Source organism: Scardinius erythrophthalmus (assembly GCF_964197995.2).
Source record: "Scardinius erythrophthalmus genome assembly, chromosome: 11".
In the NCBI taxonomy this organism is placed as follows: Eukaryota; Metazoa; Chordata; class Actinopteri; order Cypriniformes; family Leuciscidae; genus Scardinius; species Scardinius erythrophthalmus.
Window position 1 is genome coordinate 36,636,959 of NC_138231.1, and position 27,706 is coordinate 36,664,664.

The 27,706-nt window shown below is 37.7% G+C and overlaps 3 protein-coding genes and 1 long non-coding RNA gene across 6 annotated transcripts in view; 2 read left to right on the forward strand and 2 right to left on the reverse strand.

Annotated features, from left to right (window-relative positions):
• The first annotated feature begins 5,497 nt into the window (after positions 1-5,497).
• ccn2a (cellular communication network factor 2a) lies at positions 5,498-8,287 on the forward strand. Its single transcript, XM_081377898.1, has 5 exons — positions 5,498-5,841; positions 6,081-6,297; positions 6,390-6,641; positions 6,812-7,023; positions 7,115-8,287. Exons 1-5 carry the CDS (start codon positions 5,788-5,790, stop codon positions 7,409-7,411), a joined length of 1,032 nt encoding a protein of 343 aa, XP_081234024.1. The 5' UTR covers positions 5,498-5,787; the 3' UTR covers positions 7,412-8,287.
• Positions 8,288-12,513: 4,226 nt separating this feature from the next.
• LOC308698275 lies at positions 12,514-14,800 on the reverse strand. Its single transcript, XR_014031042.1, has 6 exons — positions 14,772-14,800; positions 14,208-14,683; positions 13,738-13,925; positions 13,214-13,407; positions 12,970-13,057; positions 12,514-12,827 (listed from the first exon to the last, which is right to left on the reverse strand). It is a non-coding gene; the product is annotated as an uncharacterized lncRNA (long non-coding RNA).
• A 2,025-nt stretch (positions 14,801-16,825) lies between these two features.
• Positions 16,826-20,351, forward strand: fam228a (family with sequence similarity 228 member A). 3 transcript variants are annotated; one of them, XM_081378450.1, is made up of 9 exons: positions 16,826-16,907; positions 17,308-17,386; positions 18,486-18,636; positions 18,726-18,803; positions 18,871-19,065; positions 19,479-19,559; positions 19,683-19,770; positions 19,930-20,074; positions 20,162-20,351. In XM_081378450.1, exons 3-9 carry the CDS (start codon positions 18,568-18,570, stop codon positions 20,235-20,237), a joined length of 732 nt encoding a protein of 243 aa, XP_081234576.1. In that variant the 5' UTR covers positions 16,826-16,907; positions 17,308-17,386; positions 18,486-18,567; the 3' UTR covers positions 20,238-20,351. The 3 variants fall into 3 exon arrangements, with proteins under 3 accessions (XP_081234576.1, XP_081234577.1, XP_081234578.1); XM_081378451.1 differs by lacking the exon at positions 17,308-17,386; XM_081378452.1 differs by lacking the exon at positions 16,826-16,907 and having other exon boundaries at positions 17,157-17,386.
• Positions 20,352-20,918: 567 nt separating this feature from the next.
• The window catches only part of itsn2a (intersectin 2a), a 51,651-nt gene continuing 44,863 nt past the window's right edge, over positions 20,919-27,706 (reverse strand). The window contains exons 31-39 of the mRNA XM_081378535.1: positions 26,746-26,929; positions 26,406-26,504; positions 26,105-26,272; positions 25,790-25,999; positions 25,564-25,685; positions 24,976-25,058; positions 24,806-24,889; positions 22,479-22,652; positions 20,919-22,396 (exon numbers count right to left, since the gene is read on the reverse strand). Of these exons, the coding sequence (XP_081234661.1) occupies positions 22,239-22,396; positions 22,479-22,652; positions 24,806-24,889; positions 24,976-25,058; positions 25,564-25,685; positions 25,790-25,999; positions 26,105-26,272; positions 26,406-26,504; positions 26,746-26,929 (1,282 nt within the window). The 3' untranslated portion in view covers positions 20,919-22,238. The remainder of the gene's footprint in view (positions 22,397-22,478; positions 22,653-24,805; positions 24,890-24,975; positions 25,059-25,563; positions 25,686-25,789; positions 26,000-26,104; positions 26,273-26,405; positions 26,505-26,745; positions 26,930-27,706) is intronic.

The window sequence follows — 27,706 nt, forward strand, 5'->3', positions numbered from 1 at the left end:
AAGCCACCCACCCCATCGTGCCCCTTTACTTGTCTCATAAATCAACCAACCCTTTCTAAGGGACCCAATTTCCACATTTTTTGCTCTCAGAATACCTTAAATGATCTAATGAGCGGTGTGGTTTTTCGTTTCGAGACATGTTATGTTGTACGGTGGGCTCGGGCCAGTCTGGACTTTGAATCAGTTCAGTCTGACCCAGCCGCACCATTTCAAAGGGCCAAAACTACAGCCCGTAACCACCATTAACTCCGTTTGCCGTGTCTGCCACATGTGGTATTTAAACTGAGGCTGAGGGAGGGTCAGTTTGAAGTTTCAAAGTGCGGAACATTCTTTTAACGGCCAGCCAGAAGCCAATTATAGAGGCAGCAGCTTTAGATGAGGCGGCAGATTGGGGGCTAAACAATCTTTCTTAGAGTTTATTTTATGGTTCAGTACTTAAAGCTGCTTGAGCCTTTTAATGATGAGGCTTTATACTTTGAAATATATGATGCAGCCACTCTAATTTATGTCTTTACATTAAACTTTTTCAGCAGTAATCAAGCAGGAGTAATCAAATGTGCAGATTGAGACGATAACCTTGTAATAATCAATAATCCTGATTTATGATGCTTAAGTCGATTGTCTTCTGCTGATATTTGCAATATTCAAATCATTACAGTTACAGTCACTCACTCTGTTCACAAAAATGTGCTTGAATGTGCTGAATTATGATTAATGTTACACTGGAAAATGTTTGTGCAGCAGAGGTGTTAAGTGTGGATTTTATGCCTTCCATATGGTCAATTCCACAGAAGCATTGTGGTGGAAAAATATGGATCATTTTTGGCGTTTCTATCAACATAAGGTTAGCATACCTCACTGAGGCCTGAATCTTCAACACATGTGAACCTGTTGAACCTGTAATAGTCACTTCTGTTTTCTATCACATATAAAATAGGTATTTTTTCATTCAGTCTCATTAAATACAATTTAAAATACTCAACTTACCATCATATTTGCTGACTGACCACAAGGCATCAACTATGGCGTCATCACACATAGGATGGGCAGAGAGGGGAAATGATGACGTAACTAGAGGAGAAGTGAAAGATGCATGGGCGAAAGGAACGTCAGGCAAATCCCATGAGGAATGCTCCACTGAATCCCACAGGAATGTGGCCGCAAAAACCTCTGCTACACAACAACCAAGCAAATGAGGGCATCCCTTTACCACAACCACCACCTCACCAGCCAGACAGAGGAAGCCCTGAGCAGGAAGTGACTTAAAAAACCATAACACAGGATTTCTAACTGCTTCATTTCAAGTGTTTACCCATAAAAAACAGCATTACGCCTTTTTCCACTGATCCTTGTTAAAACTTCCAAAGCCACAAACCCGAGGACATCTATAACCAAATTGTTTCTGTTAAATGAAATTGAAGCACTTGTGTATGGGAGCTGTTTATTTGTGTGTTCTTATACATGATGGTGTCATATTTTTGTCTTTTTTTACACAAGGAAATAATAATGAGTGCAAACTATAAATTTCTTTTCAAGGCTAAATATGCAAAAGCAAATTTGCCAGGAAGACAAATTTGAGATTTGAATTAAGAATGTCATTGAAATTCCAATTAAATTTCAGCAATTGAATTGAGGTATAAAACAGGAGGCGGAATTGTAATTAGAATGCAAGTAAATTCAAATTAATTGAAATTGAAAGAAATTCATATGATTGTAAAGGTGTGGTCATTTAAATTTCTTGGGCAAAAAGGTCCATCCATTGTCTATTGCATAGGGCAACACTGGCAAATTACCAGTTAAAGCAGCACTCAGTAGCTTCGGGATTTCTTCGCTGTATTCTCGCTTTTTGCTCGCAGGTTTCTCTCTAGAGCTCCCCCCACAGCTTCGGAATAGATATTTGACAACACTGTTGTAAAAACTCTTTGGTAATTCTCAGACACCAGAGGCTAGTAGATCAACGACATCAAAGCAGATGGGACATTCTTTAAAACGTCTTCTTCCTTCGGGTTCGAACAGCGTGAGGGAGCGCAATAATGACAGTATTTGAGCAGATTTCTTTTGGCCGTAAAGCAGTTGTTTACATCGCGAGACCTGATATCACGCGATACTTCCTGCCGCGGCTGCCGGCGGCCCGCCGTCTCAAAGTTGCAAGTGCGAATTTTCCGCTCACGGGCACCAGGGGGGTGCGAAACGACCACCATTCAACCCGAAATAAGTAATATAACCATTCCTATGACTCCGAAGCTGTTCAGTTAAGGTAAAAAAGTTACTTAGTTCACCTTTAAGTAATTACCATTAAGTTGGTAAAATACATTACCAACTTGAACAACTTAGACAGACAGACAGACAGACGGATGGACGGACAGATAGATAGATAGATAGATGTCTATTCATGTATATTCAAGCATCCTTGTTTGTTCTTTGGATGAGTCCAATCACTTTTAACCAATCACATTAGACTAGACAAAGAACCAGTCCAAAAAAAGATGTGTTTGGGTAAAACCAAATATGATATAAACAGCATATTTTGGTCGAACATTGGTAATCGGAGCGCTCAAATTAACTGGTCTGGGAGTTGTCCAGACAGAATGAAAATGTGATGCTGGAATTGTGCAGCTATGGAAAATTGATTCTGGCTGCCAGAATACAACTCCGAAGTATTCAAGCTTTGTTCGCTTTTGTTTAGAGAACAAATAACCGGCCACCAAATTATGTGCAGAACACCCACCTGCCTAACTTTGACCCTACACCACTTGGGAGCAAAGTGAAATACCCCAGTGACTTCTGTCAACAGCTTTTCATTTCGTTTCCATAATGCCTCGAGTCTTTTCCATTACATCATTAGACAATGACCTTTGACCTCTCTCAGCAACTGACACATGAATACTGTCTTAGCTCACCAAATTCCTGTTTGCAGTCCACATCACGCCTACCAGTTTTAGAATCGGGTCTCCATTTACAACCACCTTCTTTAAAGACAGTTATTAAACAGTTACCTTTTTTTCCTTCCCAACTGTTTTACAACATCACCTGCTTTTACATCGACCTCTTTTAGAGCAGTGTGCCAGCTTGAATAAACCCCTCAATGAGGGAGCTTACAGATATGCTTCTGTTCAAAGACCTGGCAGAAAGTTGTTTCTGAAATATCCTGTTGGTGGTAAAGTTTCACTCCTTCTTCGTCCTCCTAGGGAGGTAGTATGCATGACATTAAAGTTTAGCAGAGCTGAAAGTATTTATCTTTGCTTCATTGAGGCAGGAATGTAGCTGCAGGCACTAAAAGAGCTTAGCATAGAGTGCGAAGGTAAGAACACGATTCTTACACACACCTGAATTGTGCCACACACAGTTAAGTTTATTTAGTCGCCAGACCATGGGCACGGTCCATCCTGTTTGGCCACAGAAAAACTTGCACGGTCCAACACACGCACAACACATTGTTAATGACTGACAGGGTGCAACACCAGTTATATTATATTACCAGTTATATTCCCAGAAAACAGGTAAGTTCAAAGCCAACTGTATCAAAACTTGTATTCTGCTGGCCGATTCGATTCAGGTGAGTTTTTCCATAAAAAAATAAAAAGATAAATGTTATTTTTAGCAAATATCTTTTATGTGAAAGAAGAAATTCCCATGAATCTCGTGACACTGAAGACTGAAGTAATGATGCTGAAAATTCAGCTTTGTCATCACAGGAATAAATTACATGGCCCGGTTTCACAGACAGGGCTTAGATTAAGCCAGGATTAGGCCTTAGTTTAATTAGGACATAGATTTTATAAACATGCCTTAGAAAAAAAAAACATTACTGGTGTCCATCTTGAGACAAAACAATGGCACTGGCATATTATATGTCATTGGCTAGCACAAGACACTTCTTTCAAAAACATAATCTGTATATGCATATATTATATACAGTATATACACACACACATATATATCAATAGATAAATTATTATATATATACACACAGACAAATTACATAATTGTATGAAATATAGTGTGTGCTGTGTGTACTGTATATACAGTACTGTATATGTGTGTGTGTATGTGCGTGCGGCATTTTTCATATCAAAATCTTATATTTGATCAAAAATTCAATTTATTCATTCATTCACCTGATTTAGACAGTTTTTTTTGTGCTTTGTCTAAAAAAAGCTGTTATGCGTTTACATGTAGGACTAATTATGTCAATAAAGGGGGGGGGGGTCAGCTTTCAGCTCAGCTGGAATGAGAAGTTGTTGACAGACAGGCACATTACAATCCTCAACACCAGCAACACTGTTCTCAGACTAGCGACAAAGAGTGTGGACAAGAGAATGAGGAGGGAGGAGTGCAACAAGAGATCCTAGACTAGAGTGAAGATTCCCATATAAGGCAAGTCTTCCTCTGAGACTGTGTGCATGTAGTAACAGTATGTCTGCTGGCATGGGGATAACATTCCTTCACCTCCCGTTTCTTCTCTGGGAGTTTTTCATTTCCGATTCGCTGGCTGGTAAGAGGCAGAGCTCCCTTTCATAAGAGCGAGGAGGGGAGTCTGGGGATCCTTCTTTTTTGTTTAAAAAAATATATATACAAACGCTAAAGTCTAGCCACTTTCCTGCTGCCCTTCTGTCTGCGCTCTGTCTGCTGTCTGAAGGAGTAAAATAGAATCGTACTGCACCTGCACTGTAAAACACACAGCTGACTAAATGTTATTAGCCAGGTGAAAGTATACAATTAAAGAAAAACATCAAGATTAAAGCAATCAGTCATGGAAATCAGCCAATCCAGCCAGAGTTGCAGTGTCACAAGAAAACTTATGTAAGATGTAAAAAAAAAAAGTCTAAAAATAGTAATACATCACACAAAATTATGAATAAATATTTTCAGGATGTCTGTATACTTGTTTAAAAAAGCTATGACAAGCTATGTCCACTCAGAAATTAAAATTCTGTCATTATTTACTTTCCCTCGTTTCGTTCCAAACATGTAGGACTATTTCTTCTGTGAAACAGAAAAGATATTTTGAGGAATGTTTCAACTCTTTTTGCCAATGTAATTAAAGTCAATGGGGATAAAAAAAACAACATTGGACTCCACTGAGACATGGAAATAAATGTCCAAATGTCTTCTTTTTATAAATAATGACAGACTTTTCATTTATAAATAAACTGTCCTTTAACTGATGCTTATTGGCCACTGATAATCTAACACCATCTTTCTGAACTGTCAATCACCACGCAGTTATTTGGAGAACAAGACCCTAATGGCCAAAATCCGAAAAACATGCACCCATCTATCTCTGAGACAAATTGCTTAAACTACCACCAAGCACTGCAAGGTAATGCCAAGACTGCACTTTTATTTTGCTATGTGACAGCCCAGGAATGTGGGATGGCAGCGGGTGCAGGTCTAGCGGAGGGGGAGAGGGGAGTGGAGAGCGGAGGGGGGCAGGAAACTTGGAAAGAATGCCAGGAATGCCCATGTTTATCCAGCTTTCCATTGAGGTGGAGGCAGTCCACCGCAGCGCAGCGTGTATAAAGGTAGCTCAGCTGCTGCTGGAGAATCAGAACACTCCAAGTCCTCCAGAGAGAAGCAACAGTCACTCAACTCGGCTCTGCTTAAACTTCATACCGAAGCTAAACTCTAGCTTTCACTCGACAAGATCAGGAGGAACTAGATTCAAAGACTACGCAACGAGATCGACTTGATCAAATCTGAAGAGAAGACTGCGGTACAGCGGCAAGACATTGTAGGATCACAAAAGAAGATTTTCTTGATACAGATTGTAAAGAAGAAATCATCATGTTTTCTGGAATGAATCTGATTGCTCTGCTGTGCCTGACTTTCTTAAGATGGGTAAGTCCTTTTAATGCACTATTATGAGCTTGAGACAGCTATTATGTCTGAATGCATGTGGAGATCTAGAATATTATAAAATAGCGTTACATTTTCAGATTTTTGTCAGACACAAACAGCTCATGACTTGTAATTCCTCAATTTCTATTTCTAGAATGAAACCCCTCAGAGATTTCCTTTAAGGTCAATGTTGAGCAAATGTACAAACTCTCACTAGAACATTGTGTCTTATTCCTCAGGCTGTGGCTCAGGAGTGCAGTGGACAGTGCCTTTGCCCTGATGTGCCACCCCAGTGTTCGCCCGGCGTGAGTCTGGTGCCGGACACCTGTGGGTGTTGCCGGGTGTGTGCCAAGCAGCTGGGCGAGCTGTGCACAGAGCGAGATGTTTGCGACCCTCACAAAGGTCTTTACTGTGACTACGGCTCCCCAAGCAACCGTCGTATCGGGGTCTGCACAGGTGAGGGTCTTGGCTTTTGACATACAGATACTGAGTCTTTTGTTGTTGAGTTGAGTCAGAGTTGTAAAACCCCTTCCATCTGCTTTCCACAGCCAGAGAAGGTGCAACTTGTGTGTTCAGTGGGATGGTATACCGCAGCGGAGAGTCCTTCCAGAGCAGTTGTAAATACCAGTGCACGTGTCTGGACGGTGCAGTAGGTTGCGTGCCCCTCTGTGGAATGGACATCAGGCTTCCCAGCCCTGACTGCCCGATGCCCCGCAGGGTGAAGGTTCCAGGGAAGTGCTGCGAGGAGTGGGTGTGTGACTCCCCTACCCAGAACACCTTTGTGGGACCAGTTTTGGCAGGTGAGCATTCCTTGATCTTGACTGTTCTCTGAGTCAAAATTTACACAGTAATGGTCGCCATTAAGGAGGTTGGAATGAATACCGGTGCGATGATGTAATGGTATGAATAGTAGGATGACATCATGCTGCTGGTTGGAATGTGTTGAGTAACGTCTTGTCTTGTCTCGTAGCTTATAGAGAGGAGGAGACATACGGGCCAGATCCCTCCATGATGAGAGAGAACTGTCTGGTTCAGACCACAGAATGGAGCGCATGCTCAAAGACCTGCGGATTGGGAATCTCTACCCGTGTCACCAATGACAACCGCGAGTGCCGTCTGGAGAAGCAGTCCCGCCTCTGCATGGTCCGCCCTTGCGAGTCACACCTGGAGGAGAAAATCAGGGTAAGCGGGCAACCTACCAACTAACTAGTCATAACACCATGACGACATCACATTACTTGATGGCTAATTTTTTCATTCTATGTCTTTACAGAAAGGGAAGAAGTGCATCCGCACACCACGTGTCTCCAAACCCATGAAGTTTGAGATTTCTGGCTGCACCACTACCAAGTCTTACCGACCCAAGTTCTGCGGTGTGTGCACGGATGGTCGCTGCTGCACCCCTCACAGAACCGCCACCTTGCCCATGGAGTTCAAGTGCCCCGACGGCCAATTCATGAAGAAACAGATGATGTTTATCAAGACCTGCGCATGCCACTACAACTGCCCCGGGGAGAACGACATCTTTGAGTCCCTGTACTACAAGAAGATGGTCGGTGACATGGCGTGAGGAGGCGACGGCGGCAAGGAGTTCCATGCAGTGACTGTCCACTTGAATTGAACAGATATCCATCTCATATCTCAGCACAAAGTACTTGTTTGTCTTTTTATGGTTTGTTGCTTTCATTTTACGCCTTTTTGCGTGTATGTGTTTGTATCTTGTACATGGCTCTGGATTTATATGCTGTATGTGTATTAATTTTTCATGGTGGATGTCTAAGGCTAGGGGGTGGGGTTTGTAAAATGACCGGGCTCAGTTCGGACGCCCCCTAAAAAAACAATACTGCACTATAGTCCGACTCTGTGACGCCCAGTGTCACTGATTGGCAGATAACGCCAAGCCCCTCCCCTAAACTGTGGTGGGCAGAAACAGATGGCAGCTTTTAACCCCAGAAGCTAATCGCCTCACCAAGCTGAGAGAAGGCGGAAGAAAGAGACAGAAAAACTGATGTGCTCTTACGTTTAGTTGAATTTGTTGGCTCACAGTTTGATTGAGCTGAACTAAGACATGAAGTTTGGCCAAGAACTATGAAGGTTAATATAGCACTGAGTGTTTGACTTCGACTATCTGGCTCCTCCTGTTGGTAGAGAGTCAGTACCCCGTCAAAAAGACTGGATGAATTGTAGCTTCATTCTTTTTTTAATTACAGTATCTATTTTTTTGAAAGCTGTAAATAATGTACATATTTTGTACAGCTTAAGTTAATTTAAATTCAAAGCAGTTGTCTTTCTTATTTTCTTGCTTCACCATGTTTAATGATGGCTTCATGTGCTGACATGACTGTTCTTGGTACAGCTTGTCCAATATTTTTATTGAGAAGTGTGACCAAAAAGTTACATGTTTTCACTTTGGTAGTTTTAAATAAATATATTTTTTATATAAACATTGCCATCTTCCGAGTCATTTTTTCCTCTTATATAACTAGTTACCTCTATACCTGATGTCAACCACACATGAACACCACCATGTTTTCACAAAGGCCTCTCATGTTCACACTTACTTCAATGCCATTTTTAAATGACTACTGCAGACCACACAGTTGCATTGTGTGCGGTCCATCAAGCTCAAGACCACACACACAGTCCTGACATATGCTTATACACATACATGTATAGATAATGTATAAAACAGACAGTGAATAGACACTCTCATTTGCACTCTCATAACATAAACATATACACCTGATATACACTACCATTCAAAGTTTAGGGTAAGGTTTTTTTATTACTATTTAATGTTTTAAAGTCTCTAGGCTATTTGAATATATTTTAAAATGTAATTTATTCCTGTGATAGCAAAGCTGAATTTTCAGCATCATTAGTCCAGTCTTCAGTGTCACATGATCCTTCAGAAATCTAATATGCTGATTTGGTGCACAAGAAACATTTTTTTTATCATCAATGTTGTGCAGCTTAATATTTTTGTGGAAACTAATACATTTTTTATCAATAGAAAGTTCAAAAGTACAGCATTTTTTGTAACAATTTAAGTCTTTACTGCCACATTTGATCAATTTCATGCATCCTTGCCGAATACAATTATTAAAATCTTTCAATAAAAACCTTTTAAACGGTACTTAAACACCATTAAGCACAATATTAAACATTGAGAAACCTTCCCAGAGTTCCAATGAGTTTGCACAGGGGTCAGACAGAAAGCACACAGAGAAACAGATGTACATGCAAAAGAGGAAAGTATTAAACAGTAAACAGAGGGGATAGTAAACGGTTTTTAAAAGGGACAATAACTAAAATATGTGTAGCTATATTTGGCTGTGAGCATAGGCGCCGATACCGTGGGTGCTCCGGGGCTCGAGCACCCACGGAAAATACCGAGCACCCACGTGTGCCAGACTGCCAGTAGGCGCTCTGTCTACATTCATTTAAAATTAATCATTGCAGTCGGTGATATGTGAAGCGTCTGTCACACTGTGATTGGTTATGTCGCAGTCAGTCGAGTAGTATCGCCCATAGATATCTATGGTATCGCCTGCTCCATATCCTATCCACCAATCACAGCGTTTCTCGGATGAAAAGCCTCTTTAGTGACCCTGCTCTGTACGCAGCTGCAGCGCAGTTCTTTTAATTCTGTTCCTTCTGAAGAATTATGCTTCTATAAGAATTATAGAACTCGCAATGGTGAGTTAACAAATCTAATTTTTACTGTGTGGACTTGTGTGACAGAGTCCTGCGCGGGTTCGGGTATACCCGCAAATTTTGCTCAAACGGGTGCGGGTCGGGTCGGGTCGGACACGGGGGAAACACGGGTCTAAACATGGGTTTAAAACAATCATGTGCAAACGTACAAATATATGCACATCTTTAGGAACACATCTACAAAAATATGCCCGTATTTCAAGTTAAAAAGATAATAATTTAAAATCCACATCAGTTTATTTGTGCCCACGCCCTCCCAACTTTTAAAAAGTCATGATAACCGCGCGCGCACGCGATCTGCTTGCAGTCGTCGAGATGGATGCTGAGGAGTTGAAGAAAAGAATAGCTAGATGGTAAAGTTGTCGACAAAACTGAAGAAAACAATGTTGTGAAAGGCTTTGCTGCATGCATTTTCGTGTTGGATAGCCGCAAATGTGGAACTTTATCGCGGAGGAAGCACGCAGATAACTGTTACTGTGGTAACAAACCAAGCAGTTCTATCGAACAGTATTTTTCAAATTTAACACTGTTAAGTGTCGGCCGCTGTCCATTTCCTAAGGTTCTGAAGTGCAAAAAAATTGACTTTTTTTTTTTTCTTTTTTTTTTTAAAGGGCGTACGCCCATGAGCACCCACGGAGGAAAACATAAATCGGCGCCTATGGCTGTGAGGCAGTGGGTTTAACAGAGGGGGTCTTAGCTCTTAAACGTACAATAATGAGAAGGATGTACAATTGTCAAAAATGGCACCAGCAATATGAACAGTCAAACAACGTTGTCAGTATAACTCTTTTGTCTATTAGAAAACATAGCTACACACATTTTGCCATGATTATAATAATAATAACATTAAAAAAACTTACTTGATTTCTTGATTCCAGAATCATTTTCAAATTGAGGATGCCACACACAAATTACACTTACAGGATTTGATCTATTCTGTGCAAACTATTAAAGGTCCCGTTGCATGCGATTCCATGTTTCAAACTTTAGTTAGTGTGTAATGTTGCTGTTAGAGCATAAATAATATCTGTAAAATTATAAAGCTCAAAGTTCAATGCCAAGCGAGATATTTTATTTAACAGAAGTTGACTACAAAAAACGGCTCGATTGGACTACACCCCTCTACATCCTGCATTGGTGACATCACCAGAACCGTTTCTTGACTAACCTCCGCCCACAGGAATGCTCCCTCAACTCTACTGGCTACTTGCGCACTTCTTATAACTTAGCCTACTGTGTTTACTCAGCTCTTACGGTGATTTTCTGAAGTAAAACTGACGCTTCATCTTTTGTGTGATGTACAATAAACTTTATTAAACTCATCAGTACATGTTTGATCATCATTCAGACAGCAGACTTGTAGGCTATTAATAAATAATGGATACATAGCCTACAAGCAGATGACAAATACGTTATAATAACCGTAATTAAACTACTAAACTATACCTGTTTCATCTCTATACAGCAATCTGACTCTGTAGGCATTATTGTCCGACTCGAAATGAACGCCGTTACTGAGAGTTTCTGATATTATCATCATTCCGTGAGATGAATTTTTCCTGACAGACTGAGCACGAGCTCATGAAGCTCCGCCCCCTGTGTCGTCCAGCAGCACCTCATTTGCATTTAAAGGGGACACACTGAAACGGCTCGTTTTTCTGAGCCCCAAAAAATGTCAATTTAAACATGCTGTAAAAAATGATCTGTTGGGTATTTTGAGCTCAAACTTCACATACACACTCTGGGGACATCAGAGACTTATTTTACATCTTGTGAAAAGGGGCATAGAACGGGACCTTTAAAGTTGTGTCAAATGAGCGCCATCTAGTGCACCGACTGTGGTGTGTAGTAGTGAAATATTAAATTCAGACCTGCAGTCAGACTCGAATTACGTAATGAAGAAATTGATTCTTTTCAAAGACATTTTACACGAGCTCAGAAGCTGTTAAACCATGCTTATAGTAGCCACGGGTCACTGTGATTTCAATACGTACATTTTCTTTTTCCATTAGTCTAATTACTTAGCCTATGAAATGGCCCTTAGTAGCTATAAATAAACTAAAAATTTGTTAGGCTACTGTAGGCCTATTTGTTAATCTTAGTTAAGAATAATACAACTTTTAATTGTTTGTTCATGTTATGTCACAGTCAGTGCATTAACTAGGCTAATGTTAAAGGGATACTCCACTTTAAAATGAAAATTCTGTCATCATATACTCACCCGCCTCATGTTGTTTCAATCCTTTATGAATTTCTTTCTTCTGCTGAACAGAAAGGAAGATATTTAGAAGAATGTCAGTAACCAGACAGTTTCTGATCTCATTGACAAAAAAAATATATACTATGGAAGTCAATGAGACCAGAAACTGTCTGCTTACTGACATTCTTCTAAATATCTTCCTTTCTGTTCAGCAGAAGAAAGAAATTCATAAAGGATTGAAACAACATGAGGGTGAGTATATGATGACAGAATTTTCATTTTAAAGTGGAGTATCCCTTTAACAAATACAACTTTTGATTTTAATAATGTTTTAGTAAATGCTGAAATGAATATTAACTAAGATTAATAAATGGTGTAGAAGTGTAGTTCATTATTAGTTCATGTTAACAAATTTAACTAAACCTTATTGTGTAAAGTGTTACTGATTTCATGATAGCTAACACTTTATTGAATACATACATAGGCCTACAATTTATAACATAAACATAACTAAACATGAATTCCTCATAATTACCGACTTGATCCTCTGTTTTGTTTGGTAAATTAAATAATATTTAGTTAGGCTATATTATCATAATTTCCAAGAGAGGCTCTCTGACCTACTGCTGCTCCCCACTGAGTGAGATATTCCAAATAATTGTGAGGAAGTCATTAAAATATATAAAACAACAGACAGACGAGTACTGCTTTAAATACAGGTGATTTATTTTTTTTTTTTTTTTAAAGTGCCCTTTTTGGTCCTTCTGCCCCTGCCCAGGAGGAGGTCTGTGCACGCCACTGCTGCCACGTCTGGTCTATCAAGTGAGGTCACTACGGAAGATGGAGTGGTGACGCATGCTTCCCTTACGGGTCACACTTGTCTCTTCGCCCCGTCACGGACATGCTGGATACTAAAAAGTCCAGTCCCCGTTCAGAGGCTCTCCCATCTTCCACTCACAACAGGGCTTCGATGTTGTCTCTATTAAATTTGTCCTTCAGGTGGTCGGTCGTCAGCATAATAATTAGTCTCTTGTCGTCCTCGGCAGGATTCAGGTTTCTGCAAGAGGACCTGCATAGATAGGAGAAACAAAAACGAACATTTTTTTTTTTATTGCATTATTCAATATATTGTAATATATTCACACATATATTATTCTGTATATTTTCAAATATTTTTCTTTTTATAAGGACAAACACAGGATTAATCTTACACTCAATCGATGTGTTCCTTTTGAGAACCACGGGAACGATTAAATGGAACAGTGCCACAGTATCCCTCTTCAGCTACTCCGATTGGCACTGGTAAAAAGAAGGTAAAGTCATACATGAGACAGTCATACTGTTTATTATAAAATATTTTAAAACTGTTTAATGAAAATAGGAAAAAAATGGATTTGAGGAAAGTATGAACACTAAACAATTGCACACATAGAGTGAAATGATCAATAAACATACCATTCTGTGTTTTAACATAGCCAGCATTATGGATAATGAAATCTCCTTTAAAATCAGCCTGTGTGGGGTTAAAGTTCACATAGGATGACTTCTCATTATCATAGACAACCCATCGATCGAAGAGGTTTAGAGCCACAATCATGTGTAGAGGGAAAGATCTCCTTGACATCAGTAGAAACTGGAGTTCATAGGGCCTTAAAAAATCCATTAAAAAGTTTCAGTGGAGGGGTTACACAACACAACTCTAGAAATATAAGATATAAGATATATTTATAGCAATGAGAGTATGAAACCAGCCCATTTGTGATGCAACTTTGAAGACAAGCCAATTGATATTTTTTCAGAAAAAGCAAGGCCACAATAAAAAGTTTAGTTCCCAAAGCACAATACAGTTGCTAGCCTATTAGCAGCTAAAGCAATGGAGTTATTGGTTAAATGCTTTTGTTTAAATCTACTGTAGCAAAAGAGAAGACCCCATACGTTAAGAAAAAGCAAAACAGCTTGACCTTAAAACAGTAACTTACAAAATCACTGATAGACATTGTTGTACTTGAGGTGGTACTATGTCCAAAAACATTTTAACCTGTAATAATCATCCTCAATATGTAAAGGTGGCGCTGTATTCATTCCCTTATGTATGTCCACTAGAGCGAGCAAAGGAACCAGATCATAGCATCCCAGGGCATGCACCTTGCCAAGATGTTTCAATTTGCTGGAGTAGAGAAAATAATAATGTTAAATGATGCAACTCAGGACATGTTTGGTTCACTATAAGGTTCAGTAAGGTAAACAAAAGTTTAGACTACTGTACATCATAGAGTATACTTAATAAATATTCCTCAGATAATTCTAACAAGATTTCTTTTCTTTTTTTTTTCAAACAATGAAAAGTTACCAAAGAATTACAGAATCATGTGTACTTTTACATATACAGACATGTTGATTTCATTTAAAAATGCAAGTTTAGAAAGGACAAAGTAGCCAATGCAATTACCTCAGTTTGTCGTTGCTCACTATAAGCTCATTAAATATGTGTAAATGGTCTCTTGGCTCACTCCAAGCATCTATGACATACTGGTCTCTTTCAGATGTATTTTTGGTGACACTGAATTGAGACAAATATAACCAAGATGCTTTGGCAGCATCATACTTTTCAAATCTTAAAAAGACCATAGGTGCCCTCAGCTTTTCAAAAGAGTTGAATAAAGATGCAACATGCTCATGTTGAACATAGCAACAATATAAGGCAATCAAAAGTGAGTCAGGGACACACATATTAATGAATTTGATTGGGCCAAATTGACCACCAGCTTTTAAATAGAAACTGTTGATAGAGCCCATGGGCCAATCGTTAGGCCTAGAAGGGAAAAAAAAGGTATTATACAGGTATAATCATAATCAGAGAATAAAAATCTTTCATATTAATTTACAAATCCAACCTTAACAGAATGCTCCTCATTAATTCTTCGGCTGTGTTAGAAATAAAGCATGAGTTAATATTTAATATAGTGTTTATAGTTCTAATACTTATTTGATGTGAAATGGTGTCATTTCATACCTCTTTTCAAGAGTTTGCTGTATTCTTTTGGCAGCCTCAAATACAAATCAAAGCTATTTGAAAAAGAAGGGACAGGCTTATACAAGTCATCAAGATGAATTTTAGGAATGAAAAATGTCAGCGCTGTAGAGCGCACATGGTTTAGACTCGAAGCATTGTAGGGCCTAATCTTTCTAACAAATAGTCTAGCATAAAAGGGATATATAATAAGAATCTATTTTTACTTTGACTTTTCAGAAAGGAAATGTTCAAATTTAGCCTACCTCAAATGCTGGGTTCCCATCCTTAACTTCTTGGGTTGTAAAATGGCGACTCAGACAGGTGAGTTGTTCGGTCTAGAAGAATGTCCACGTGGCAGGTATGACGTCTGGTTTGACGCATGCCAGTTATATTACAAAGCCGCCAATAGCCAACGCACGTTTCATTTTCATAATCTATTCTGTACATTTTCATATTGTGTACAGCTTTTCATTGTCAGGAGCCTGTTAGGTTGCTAGTTTGTTACGTTTGTGTTCTAGTATTAAAGCTATGGTGATTGCAAGAAGGTTCAGATAGGCCAATAGGCCAATTAACATTTTATTTGTGTTTTACAAGTTCATGACTGCCATCTTAGAAACAGCTTGGAACCACAAAAAAAAGGGCATCTTTCCATATACACAGTAGGTGAGCTAAACCAGCAGTTCTTAACAATGACCAGGGGTCCACTAGGGGGCAGCTTAAAGGCCTTGACAATGACATACCAGTAATTCAACAGATAAAGTGTCAAACATGACACATTTATTGATTAGTTTTTTTCATTATAGGCTATTTAACATTTTACAATATAAGCACCTTTCATATATGTAAGTATGAATAATACATTTTATATCCTGAGTCGACGAACCTCCATCTGTGTTCCACCAAAATAAGGGTAGCCATTTATTCCAATTGTAAATCTAAAGCCTACATACTTTGTTACATTGCAATATTAATTGATCAGATATAGGCATTTATGTATAAATATCACTTCTGTACATATAATTTCACTGTGCCTCAGCCTTTTGTACCATGGTGGATCACACATCTAAATCATTATTATATATTGTAATATATTCACACATATATTATTCTGTATATTTTCAAATATTTTTCTTTTCATAAGGACAAACACAGGATTAATCTTACACTCAATCGATGTGTTCCTTTTGAGAACCACGGGAACGATTAAATGGAACAGTGCCACAGTATCCCTCTTCAGCTACTCCGATTGGCACTGGTAAAAAGAAGGTAAAGTCATACATGAGACAGTCATACTGTTTATTATAAAATATTTTAAAACTGTTTAATGAAAATAGGAAAAAAATGGATTTGAGGAAAGTATGAACACTAAACAATTGCACACATAGAGTGAAATGATCAATAAACATACCATTCTGTGTTTTAACATAGCCAGCATTATGGATAATGAAATCTCCTTTAAAATCAGCCTGTGTGGGGTTAAAGTTCACATAGGATGACTTCTCATTATCATAGACAACCCATCGATCGAAGAGGTTTAGAGCCACAATCATGTGTAGAGGGAAAGATCTCCTTGACATCAGTAGAAACTGGAGTTCATAGGGCCTTAAAAAATCCATTTTGCCTGTATGAAGTAGAGTCAAAGTCCCTAGATTTGTCCATCCATACAACAATGTTAAACAAACTTATTCTTGTTCTTGGAAACTGGCAGCAGAATAAAATTTTTTTTTCCAAATCAATATGAAAACTCTGGATGTAGACTATGGGACAAATGCACAACAACAACAACAAAAAAAAAAAACATTAATGTAGGCTTATAATCCTTGAGCTTCAAAAACGAATTAAACTCAATTGTAGGCTATCCAATGAATTCTCGTTTTTTTTATTTTTTTAGTATGATTTTATTGTAATTATATAAATGTAACACAATTTTACTCAAAAACTGACTGAGGATAAACCTTAAATGGTTTAAATCAAGACAAGTTTGAACGTGTCTGCACTTTTTTACCGACTCTATGGTCTGCACATGTCTGAAGGCGCGCGCTCACGAGTCTTTTGGGTTTGAGAGACGTCACTATAGCAACACAAGGGGGCGCGCGGAAAGGCGAAATAAAGATCTCGCATCATTTCGACGACGCAGTGAGTAGGCCATCAACGTAAATGTACTGATTAATATTGCAGTTCATTAACTTTATGGACGAGTAGGGCTAGGGTAAAGACCACAAATTGCCATTTTTTATGACATACGCTTTAAACATTACAATGTAATGATATCTTCAAGTAAATCCACTTTATCAAGTGGTAAATAGAGCTAACGTTACCTCAAAAACTGAAGTTCAAACCGGTTCAAACACATAATTATAAAGATGGCTGCGCGCTTGTTTCTCTGTCGCATAAGGTCTATTCATAGACAGTAAAAGAAGGCCTATTGCCAAAGTTATTATCCTTTTTATGGTGGCGAACTTTCCTAACTTTGTGATTGTCTTAAGGATATGACAATTTTGCATGAAAATGCACTTAAATGTTGTTTGCTTTTCAGCTGCCATCCAGTAAAAGTAAAAGACCATTAACTGTCTACTCGAGGTTATTCAGATGATTTGGATGGTCGGTGCTGCCAGGTTGAGTCTGTCAGCTCTGTACAGTTCAGGATTTCATGCATGGATGCCTTTTCTTTCTTTCCTGCATGTACAGAGTGGTGTCAGGGTGTTCTGTGTTGAAAACCCTGGGGAATTAGATGCTGCACTTCAGGTTACAGACTCACTGAACTCAACTGCAATAAGACTCGACCCGTAATGATGTTATAGTCTCATTGTATTTCGTAACATGAAGAGACAATACTTATTATTTAAGTCAAATTAGGCTTAAAATTGCAGTAAATGGACTAGTTGTTCTAAATTATTATTATTTTTCTAATATTAGTCATTTTAATGTATTGTGCCCGTAGATTGAGGAAATAATATGTTCAAGTCATACATATGAAATAATAAATAGAAAAATCTATTTTTTAATGGAACAGTTTATTGAAACTTTAGACCAAACTTTTTTTTTAAATGTTTTAGCACGTGTTTAATTAAGTATTATATTTATATTATATTTATACATGGTGTATAAGGCTCATTAGATACTTGAGGAGGAAAGAAACACCTTCATTTTATTCAGATGCCCAAACTGAGCAAAAATATGCAAATTTATGAAATTGCTGATAGCCTATTATATTATATTGATGAAATTCTGATAGCTTTTAATGTAAATCTTTGAGAGATCTTTATAAGCGTATAGCAGAATACTAACATCAAATGTATATACATATCAGTTGTCACTTTTTATCTCCCAATAATGTCTTAGTATGATAATGCTTAGTAAGTAAATGTTATATATTACCTGTCTTGTCAGGACTTTTGTTGTATTTCCTGTTTCTTATGCCATGTTTGTAATTTGGTGTAGTTCTTCATGTTGATTAGTTCCATGATTGTTCCCATGTGTCTTTTTATGCCGCTTTTCGTCTCCGCACGGCTCGCTTTACTTTTCCACTAGAGTTTAGTACCGTTTCAAATTGGGTGGGGGTTTAGACTGATCGTTATAGTTAAACTATGTTTTGCATGCATTTTCATGAGTACTGATTGTGGCACAAGAACGTAAGACTGTTTTGGCTGTCAAAATTAACAACGGTGCTTTAAATCTATGCATATGCCAATGTTATTGTTTTTGTGCCCTTAGTGTCTTCAAATGGTATTCATCAGTCAGTGAACTTGTCAGAAATTAATTTACAAAGAGAATGAAGCTCTGACCAGCCAGCACAATGACACTTACAAAGATTGCAGATGACATGCAAAACACGATTTCTCTCAGTTCCAGAAAACAACTACTGGTACAGCCACATTTGCATACAAACACACTACTGTACATATTATATAAATGGTGCACACTCACCCAACTCGACTGTCTGTTCGCCTGCAGGAACAATTACACTCTGAACAGCAAGAAGTTAATGCCATTACACAGCCACTGCTGGAGACTGAGGCTGGATTCATAAAGGTAATATTTTCAGAAGTGATTCTTTCTGTTACCTCTGAATCATTTGTGTTTGTGTGTGTCAGTACAGAATCTGGATAACTACCTTGCTCACAGAGATGCACTGGACTTGAGGAAAAGTAAACTGCTCTATAAGCGCTGGACGCAGAGTGTGTGGCTGCCGATACAGCGAAGCATTGAGCAACACTTTACACACCATGGCTATAATGAGACACAGAAGATAAGGAGCATGCATGCACACTACATCAACTACTGTAATGCTAAGGTATAACCTTAAACGGTTACAGTATAACATTACAGATATTAGCATAAGCATGCTGTAACAGTAGCAGTGCACTGTAATTTTATAAATGCACTCTTTGAGTTATAAAGGCCATTTCAGCACAGTCACAACATTATAGTACACTTTCATAGTAACCGTTTATCGGGGGAATTTCAATGCAGTAATGAATGTTGAGTCAATAATTCTAGTCTGTTGTATTATAAAAATTTAATTTAATTAAATTTAGGGTTACAAAAAACTTATAGTAAGTTAGGCCTATTGTTGTCATGGAATTTTTATTCCATGGCATTCATTGATTTTTAGAATAAATAAAAAAACTAAAAAAATAAAATGAATGAAAACCTACAATGTTTTCCAAAATCTCCCTAAAAACTAAAATGTGTTCTGTGTTTTAGGGTTTTGTGTTTCTTGAGAGTTATGATCCCCTAGAGTACAACCCTTTCCTTCACCATTTCAACTCACCACATTATCACAAAGTGAGTCATATCATATTTTTTATGTGAATAGTTACACAACTAAACAAATGCATGAATGATTATATGTAATTGATTTGGTGAAGAATTCAATCAAGTTTTAGTCAAGCATGTGCTTTTTTGCAGATTTCGACACCAACATTGGAGGACCCTCTGTCTCTTCAGTCACGAGCCAGGATTAAGGAAAAGGCAGCAGTACTTCGCTGCCAAACAGGTGCTGTTATTAAATCATTTGTTTCACAAATGTATACACTGCTAAACATGACTAGATTTTTGAACTACTTCCTTCAATTGGGCTACAGAGCATTGAAACAGAGGTGAACTTCAGGTAAACAAAATGGCTTCTGTATGACCTTTAAACTCTGGATGCTAGGTCATGTGTATCGCCGTCAGCAGGTGGAGGAAATTCTCCAGAGTCCCCCTGCTTCCCAACAGAGCCTTAAACAGTCACAGGCCAAACCCTCAAGAGACACTACCTCACAGAGACTTTGGAAGGACCGCAGTCTGTTAAGATCAAGGTATCATCTTCAGGCTCGCTGTTGAAATGCTTTTGTGATTCTAGCACTTCTGTGCCTGTAATATTGAGGTCATTTGTTGCTGTTCAGGAATAGATGCTCTCCACATTCAGCTGGGACAGAGGGATGCTGCTTCCACACTAAGTGCTGGTCCTCATATGGTTAATGACAACATTCCATAGGTCCTTTTTGACATCAGGTTGTATGGACACACATCTTCCCTTACTGAGGATGGTGCTTGTTTTACCATTCAAGTGCTATAAATAATGAGGTGTACAGTATGCAATGTGTGTAGTGCTTATTGAACAATGCATATTATGTCTGCAACATCCACAAAGTAGGTGAGCAAATTCTGACAATCATCTATCGTTCATACAAAATCTATGTTATTTTTTATTTAGTATTCTCCTGAATAAGATATTTTACTTAAAAAGATGTTTACATATAGTCCACAAGACAAAAAAATGTCCCTGTTTAAAAGATGGATCTCAAAATCATACAGTCACTGCTGGAAAGGGTTCAAATGTGCAAAAGATGCTGGAAAACTGAAGAATTTTCGGGACCTGCAGGAGGATTTTTCTGAAGAACAAAAAAGGGACTCAAGAACAAACATCATTTTGTACGGGGTTATTTTTATAAATTCAGCCTTTTTATTTGGTCTTGTGGACTATAAGTAAACATCTTTTAAGTAAAATATCTTACTTAGGACAGTACTAAATAAAAACCCTGAAATTATTCAGTTTCTGCAAGGGGTTCACAAACTTTTAGTAAACCTCCAGTCTGCAAAATCTTTTGGGGTTCTATGAAAAAAACTTTTTTCCTTTTAATTTTTTCAATAAATATATTTAGAGAAATTCGGGGGTTTTATTTTTGGTGTATATAAATAATTGTACCCAAACCAATACAGCAATTGATTCCTATAGATGTTTATACAATTATGCATTAAACAAATAGTACACGCAATCTTTCGACATCCAGCATCAATCCAAATGTACAACATCCAGATCCAGTTCATAAAACTGAATGCTGTTGTTCAGTTAGGCTTCGGCATAATCAATGGAAAATCATAAGAACCATATTATACATTCTTAAATCATTTATAAATAAAGCTTTCCTAAATTCATACAATTAAGAATTCAAAGAATAATTTGTGTTCTGTCACACATGTTCAGATAATAGTATATAATAAAACAGTGTTTCAGTATTTAATAATAAAATTAAACATTCGCTGAGGAGCTTCAGGAATAAGCTTGGGAACCACCGGGTTAGCACATGTGTGCTTGCCTTCATGGATTCTACAAATTACTGAATTAATGTTGGGCATTTCCTGAGTGCAAGCAATTTCAGCTGAACAAGCAGAGACATCTTTTTAATCTCTTTATACATAGGAAGCTGCTGTACATGTTATTTGGTTTAAAGGCAGTGAAGTAAAATAAAAGTCACTGGTAAAGCAGAGCAGTGTATTTCACTCCATTATCCCAGCTAACAGGGAACGTTCTCACAACTTTGGCTAATGTTCTTGAAAAGGTTCTCTCAAAGTTATGAACAAAAATTCTTCCAGTAACTTTTATTCAAAGCTATCTTATCTTTAATAATGTTCTCAAAACATTAGCACAAAAATGTTTTTTAAACACTGTTTATACGTTTTGTTCTGAAATGCTATAGTTGGATATTAAATATTACTACCAAAATGATTGCATGACTTTTTAAAACAAAGAACCCGACATTTTGAACGTCCAGAGAACATTTAGAAAAAATGTCATAACTTTAAGGGAACATTAGCAAAACATTTTGTTAGCTGGGATAGCAATCTTTGGCTTTTAAAGAATGAAAGGCCAGAAAGCACACCTAATCAAAGTCAACTGTGGTCACACAGATTATGTTCAGATTATAAATGCAATTTAAAAAATTCAAAATACAAACCAGTTCCTATCCCAACCAAATCATCACATTATTACCCAGTTTTCCCCATCATACAACATCATCCTTGAGTGTGAGAGTAAATATGACTCTACCAGCCTCTATTTTATACAGCATGTAAACATCCGTTAAGTGGTTCACCTTTTTCAATTCAGGAGTGTTCAGTTTTAAATATGAACACTAATTAACAAACTTTGTTTTAAGTGATGTGTTTAATATTGTAGTGCTAATGAAGCAGATGTGGCGTTCACATGTGAGGTGTTTGCTCATAGAGCTGCAAGTCAAGCCGCACTTTGACCTCTCCAGTTGGGACTTCATGAAGCAGCAGACGCCGTTCCAATGGGCCTTTACCGTCTTGATCCTTCTTTATTGTTGCTACAGGAACTTCAGTACGACCTAGAAAATCTGGATTGAAATCACAATCAGTTGAAAATGTATGTTTTTTTGTGCGTGTATATTTTGTATGTGTTGCCGTGTAGAATCCCACCGTCAGGAGAAAACTGGTCCCTCTCAAAGATAGTGAGGCAGAGGACGTCCTGATACAGGTCTTTGATGAAGAAGTGGCAGTTGAAGTTCCATTTGGGGTTGAGCGTGTCGGGCTGATGGCGGGACGTGTAGCACTGGGCGCCCATTGTTAGCTCACAGTATGGGTTACTCTTCCCTATAAACACACAACACATCACAGACACTGCAAAAATCATTTCCTACTTAGTATTTTTGTCTTGATCTCCAGTATTAATATCTAAACATTCTTAAAACTAGATTAATTTTACTAGAAGAGCAAAACAAATGCATAGTACAAAAAGCTGAATATGGGCTTAAAGTCACACTCATTAAGAAACCACAATTAGATCCGAATAATCTAGTAAATTATAGACCCATTTCAAATCTACCTTTTATGTCTAAAATACTAGAAAAAGTTGTGTCCGCTCAACTGGGCTCTTTCTTACAAGAAAATGACACCTATGAAAAGTTTCAGTCTGGGTTCAGGCCGCATCATAGCACTGAAACTGCGCTCGTTAAAATCACAAATGATTTACTTTTAGCTTCTGACCAAGGCTGTATCTCAATATTAGTTTTACTTGATCTTAGTGCTGCGTTCGATACTATAGATCATACAATACTCTTAGATCGACTACAAAATTATACTGGTGTTCAAGGACAAGCATTAAGCTGGTTTAAGTCGTATTTATCTGACCGCTACCATTTTGTTTATTTAAATGGAGAAAAATCTATCATAACTCCAGTAAACTATGGAGTGCCGCAGGGATCTGTGTTAGGCCCTCTATTATTCTCAATATATATGCTGCCACTTGGAAATATTATAAGGAAACATGGAATTAGTTTCCATTGTTATGCTGATGACACTCAAATCTATATTTCATCACGGCCAGATGAAAACGCTAAATTATCCAAATTGACAGAGTGTGTTAAAGATATAAAAGATTGGATGACGCATAATTTTCTTTTATTAAATCCAGACAAGACAGAGGTACTACTTATCGGTTCAAAAAACCACCCACAAAACCTCTCACAATACAACTTTAACATAGTAGGATGTCCTGTTACTTCATCCTCTACAGTAAAAGACCTGGGTGTTATATTAGACTGCAACCTGTCTTTTGAAAATCATATTTCATATGTTACAAGAACAGCCTTTTTCCACCTTAGAAACATTGCTAAGCTACGTAATATGCTATCTGTTTCTGATGCAGAAAAGTTAGTTCATGCATTCATGACCTCGAGACTAGATTACTGTAATGCGTTATTAGCCGGTTGTCTTGCATCCTCAATAAACAAGCTACAGTTAGTCCAAAATGCCGCCGCTAGAGTTCTAACTAGATCAAGAAAATATGATCATATAACACCGATTTTATCATCCCTACATTGGTTACCTATAAAGTCCTCTATTAATTACAAGGTATTGCTACTGACTTATAAAGCCCTAAACGGCTTAGCTCCAGTCTATTTAACGGATCTTCTATCGCCCTATAATCCATCGCGCTCTTTAAGGTCACTAAATTCGAGGCTTTTGGTCATACCTAGGATATCTAGGTCCACCAAAGGAGGGAGAGCATTTTCACATTTAGCACCAAAACTCTGGAATAGTCTTCCGGATACTGTTCGTTGCTCAGACTCGCTCTCCCAGTTTAAAACTAGATTAAAGACGCATCTCTTCAGCCAGGCATTCATATAATACTTTTAATCCTACAGTTAAATCCGACCTCTAGTTCATAAACGCCAGAGGAGAACTGGCCCCCGACTGAGCCTAGGTTCTCCCAAGTTTTTTTTTTTTTTCTCCATTAGGTCACCTGATGGAGTTTTTTGGTTCCTTGCCACTGTTGCCTTTGGCTTGCTCAGTTGGGGATATTTGGGGATATTTAATTTAATTAATCAATCAACGATACTATTGATCAGCATTACCAAACGTAGACGTTCCACTAGAAACAAACATTGATGTATTGTTCTAATTTATTACTGTGAAGCTGCTTTGATACAACCTGTGTTGTGAAAAGCGCTATATAAATAAACTTGACTTGACTTGACTTGACTTGACACTCAGCTTTTTAAAAAAAATTCTCTTATTTACATCCAAATTGGAGGAAGGGTTTAAGGGACCAAAAATAATTGGGCAACCGACTCAAAAGTTGATTTTTACTTTACCAATTGAATTAAAGCTGAAACTCTACACTTCTAATTCATCTTGAGTGTTTCGTTTTATTTTTATTCTGGTGGCATATAAAGTTATGAAAATTGAGCCTGTGTCCAAATATATACGGACTTAACTGTGTGTGTGTGTGTGTGTGTATATACCATTGGGTTTGCAGGGCTTCAGCTCTGTCGCCTCCAGGACCGTTACTAACAGTCTCCCGATTCCACTGTTCTTCTGAGAGCGAGCTAAACAACGTACACAGACTTTTATCAGTAATGCCGCATTCAATCACATTGACTTTGACTCTCAATAGCCATCATTGAATCTCAACCTTGGTATGCCTTCTCTCGTTTGAGCTTCTCAGTCTCTATGAAGAGGTCAGAAGCTGTTTTGATCTTCTGCACCCATGTTGTCCTGATTTAAAATGAAAGTGATCAATAACATTAGTAATTTATATACTGCACAACAGATACTTACTGTAATAAATTAGTATTTTTGCTTCACTACAGAATAATACTCTTTATTTCACTTTAGTTCAGTTCAGTGAATCTCTTTAAGTGTGTGTATGATTGCAGTTTTAAGGCCCATTCACACCAAGGAGGATAACGATAAAGTTTTAATAATCGTTAATTTCAATGAGAGTAGGAAAGTCTGCACCACAACTATAACGATAACAATATAATTTGAATCACTTTTCGGAATGATTTTTTTCCAGCTGATGAATGATAAAAAACATTGACAGCCAATCAGAATCCACCCTGCTTCAAAGAGTTAAAGGACATAACTGCAGTGCACGCTTATAATAATCAACATTATCATTGGTGGATGCTAATATAGTTATCGTTATAGTTAGCATTCTTGGTGTGAACGGGCCTTTAGGCATTTCTCTAAGTATTTTAATCTGAAAGTGTATGTGTACCTCTCATTAATGGTGTCGGTCTTGAGTGTGTACACACGGTCAATGTGCGAGATGTGAAAAACTGGATCGTCGCTAGAAGGGTCAGAGGGCATTTTGACCAAGACCTCATTCAGAAACACTGGCTAGAATAAGAAAGATTATCTTAGAAAAAGACATTTAACGCAAAACAATCTAATACAGCTAAGTACGAGCTCTGAGGGACATCTAACCAATCGTGTTGCTTTACCGTTTTATACATCTTGTACTGTGCATTTGAGTTGGGATTGAAGGGTTTTTCTGGTCCAGATGAGAACTGTTTGGAGGTGTAAGTGAGGAGCAGGAAGTCATTAAACAGGAATGCCCAGAGTTCTTTGCTGCTCTTGGTCTTGTGTAGTTTGCCGCTGTGCAGCAGTTTTCGAGGGCCCAGGCAGTTCGTCAGAGAGTTAAAAACTAGGTGCTAAAATAAAAACATTTTCATAAATACCATAACACATATTAAAAGCTGTTGTTTTACACTTTGAGGTCATCACGTAAGCAAAAAGGTCAACAGCAGCAGTCTCACCTCAATGAGTCCATCACACAGCACATGGTTCTGGATCCATTCCAGCCGATCAGAGTTTTCTTTCTCCCTCACGCCCTCGTTGACCTGCGAGCACAACTCCTCGGCCTGCTCGAGAGCCGCCTGCAGGTGCGCGTGATCTGCGTGAGCTGGAGGGGTGTTCTCCAGAATCTACACAAACATATTTCAGACACAACAATGACTGGCTTAAATAAAAGTCATACAAATAATGCCGAATGTATCGTGCTATTATTTCTCTTATCATTCTGTGAAAGTTTCGACAGTTGAGGACAGCTTCTCGTACGTTCTTGATCAGCAGTGGGTAGCGTGTGATTCTCTGCATGGGTTTCAGGAGGAAGCTGGACAGTGGCATTCCTTTACAACGGTAATTACTGGCAATTTTCTACAAAGAAAGTGAAAAAACACAGAAGGAAGAGAAGGATAAGAGCCTAATTAATGTCTTATAGCTGCTACGGTGAAGTTATCCACACTAGCCTACGAGAGAGTAGTATTTACAGCACCATCTTGTGGACTAGTGTGGAAAATGGACAACACAACACTAGACCAAAATTGTTTATTGTGCGAAAGTACACAAAAGTGTCCACCAAAAAGTGCAGTTTTCCTGTTATTAGAACTCCGTTTACCTTCAGGAAGAGTTTGAAGTCAGGTGACTTGTCTGTTTTCTGTTGCAGCAGGGCTGCAGCATTGAGCTGGCAGCTGCAGAAGCGAATGTAGGCCTGCATGTGAGAGAGCTCTGAGGACAGGATATCACCCACCACCTGCACCGGCATCCTCTCTCCAGCCATCTTCTTACGGACACGCAAAGCTCTGAAACACATACACATATACTGTATATTATACATTGTTTTGTTTTTTGTGTGTGTTTGCCTAGGAATCAAAATGTACTTGAAATACGAAATTGTTTATTAGTGTACAATTTGAGTGTCCTCTCCGCTTGTTTAAAGGTGTAGCCAATTAATAAAAATGATACACTAAATATTCTTTCTACTGTCTTGTAGTTATTTTTAATGTAATATTTTTTTACTCTATTGTAGTTATTTTTCCATGTATTCTTACTTTATTGTAGTTATTTGTAATGTATTTTTACTCAATTGTAGTTATTTTCAATGTAATTTTTACTGTTGTAGTTATTTTTTATGTAATAATTTAACTCAATTGTAGTGATTTGTAACGTAATTTTTTACTCTAATATAATTATTTGTAATGTAATATTTTAACTAAATTATAGTTATTTTTAGTGTGATTTTTACTCTATTGTAGATATTTTTATGTAATAATTGTTATTGTATATGTTTACTCTGTTGTTGTAACTATTTTTAATATAAAATGTTTAAGTTTTAAAATATATAAACTGTGAGAGTTTTTTTTATTAAAAGATTTTAATTAAAATGTATTTTAAATTATATAAGTGAATACATCATTGTAGTATTGACTACATGTCTGAAAACAAGGAATAAAATAAATTCTCACATTCATATTGATAATAATTGCAATGACTTCACTGACCTAATTCAGTTATCTGATGTTAACCTGAACAAATTTGTTTAAATATTTAATTTCATTCATTTTTCATTTGCATCCATT

Excerpts from the sequence above, each read along its gene's own strand:
- ccn2a (XM_081377898.1), top strand. The coding sequence starts at position 5,788 with ATGTTTTCTGGAATGAATCTGATTGCTCTGCTGTGCCTGACTTTCTTA. Across the intron at positions 5,842-6,080 it reads GCCTGACTTTCTTAAGATGG|GCTGTGGCTCAGGAGTGCAG; the intron begins GTAAGTCCTTTT and ends CTTATTCCTCAG. Across the intron at positions 7,024-7,114 it reads ACCTGGAGGAGAAAATCAGG|AAAGGGAAGAAGTGCATCCG; the intron begins GTAAGCGGGCAA and ends ATGTCTTTACAG.
- fam228a (XM_081378450.1), top strand. The coding sequence starts at position 18,568 with ATGACACTTACAAAGATTGCAGATGACATGCAAAACACGATTTCTCTC. Across the intron at positions 19,560-19,682 it reads ACTCACCACATTATCACAAA|ATTTCGACACCAACATTGGA; the intron begins GTGAGTCATATC and ends GCTTTTTTGCAG. Across the intron at positions 19,771-19,929 it reads AGTACTTCGCTGCCAAACAG|GTCATGTGTATCGCCGTCAG; the intron begins GTGCTGTTATTA and ends TCTGGATGCTAG.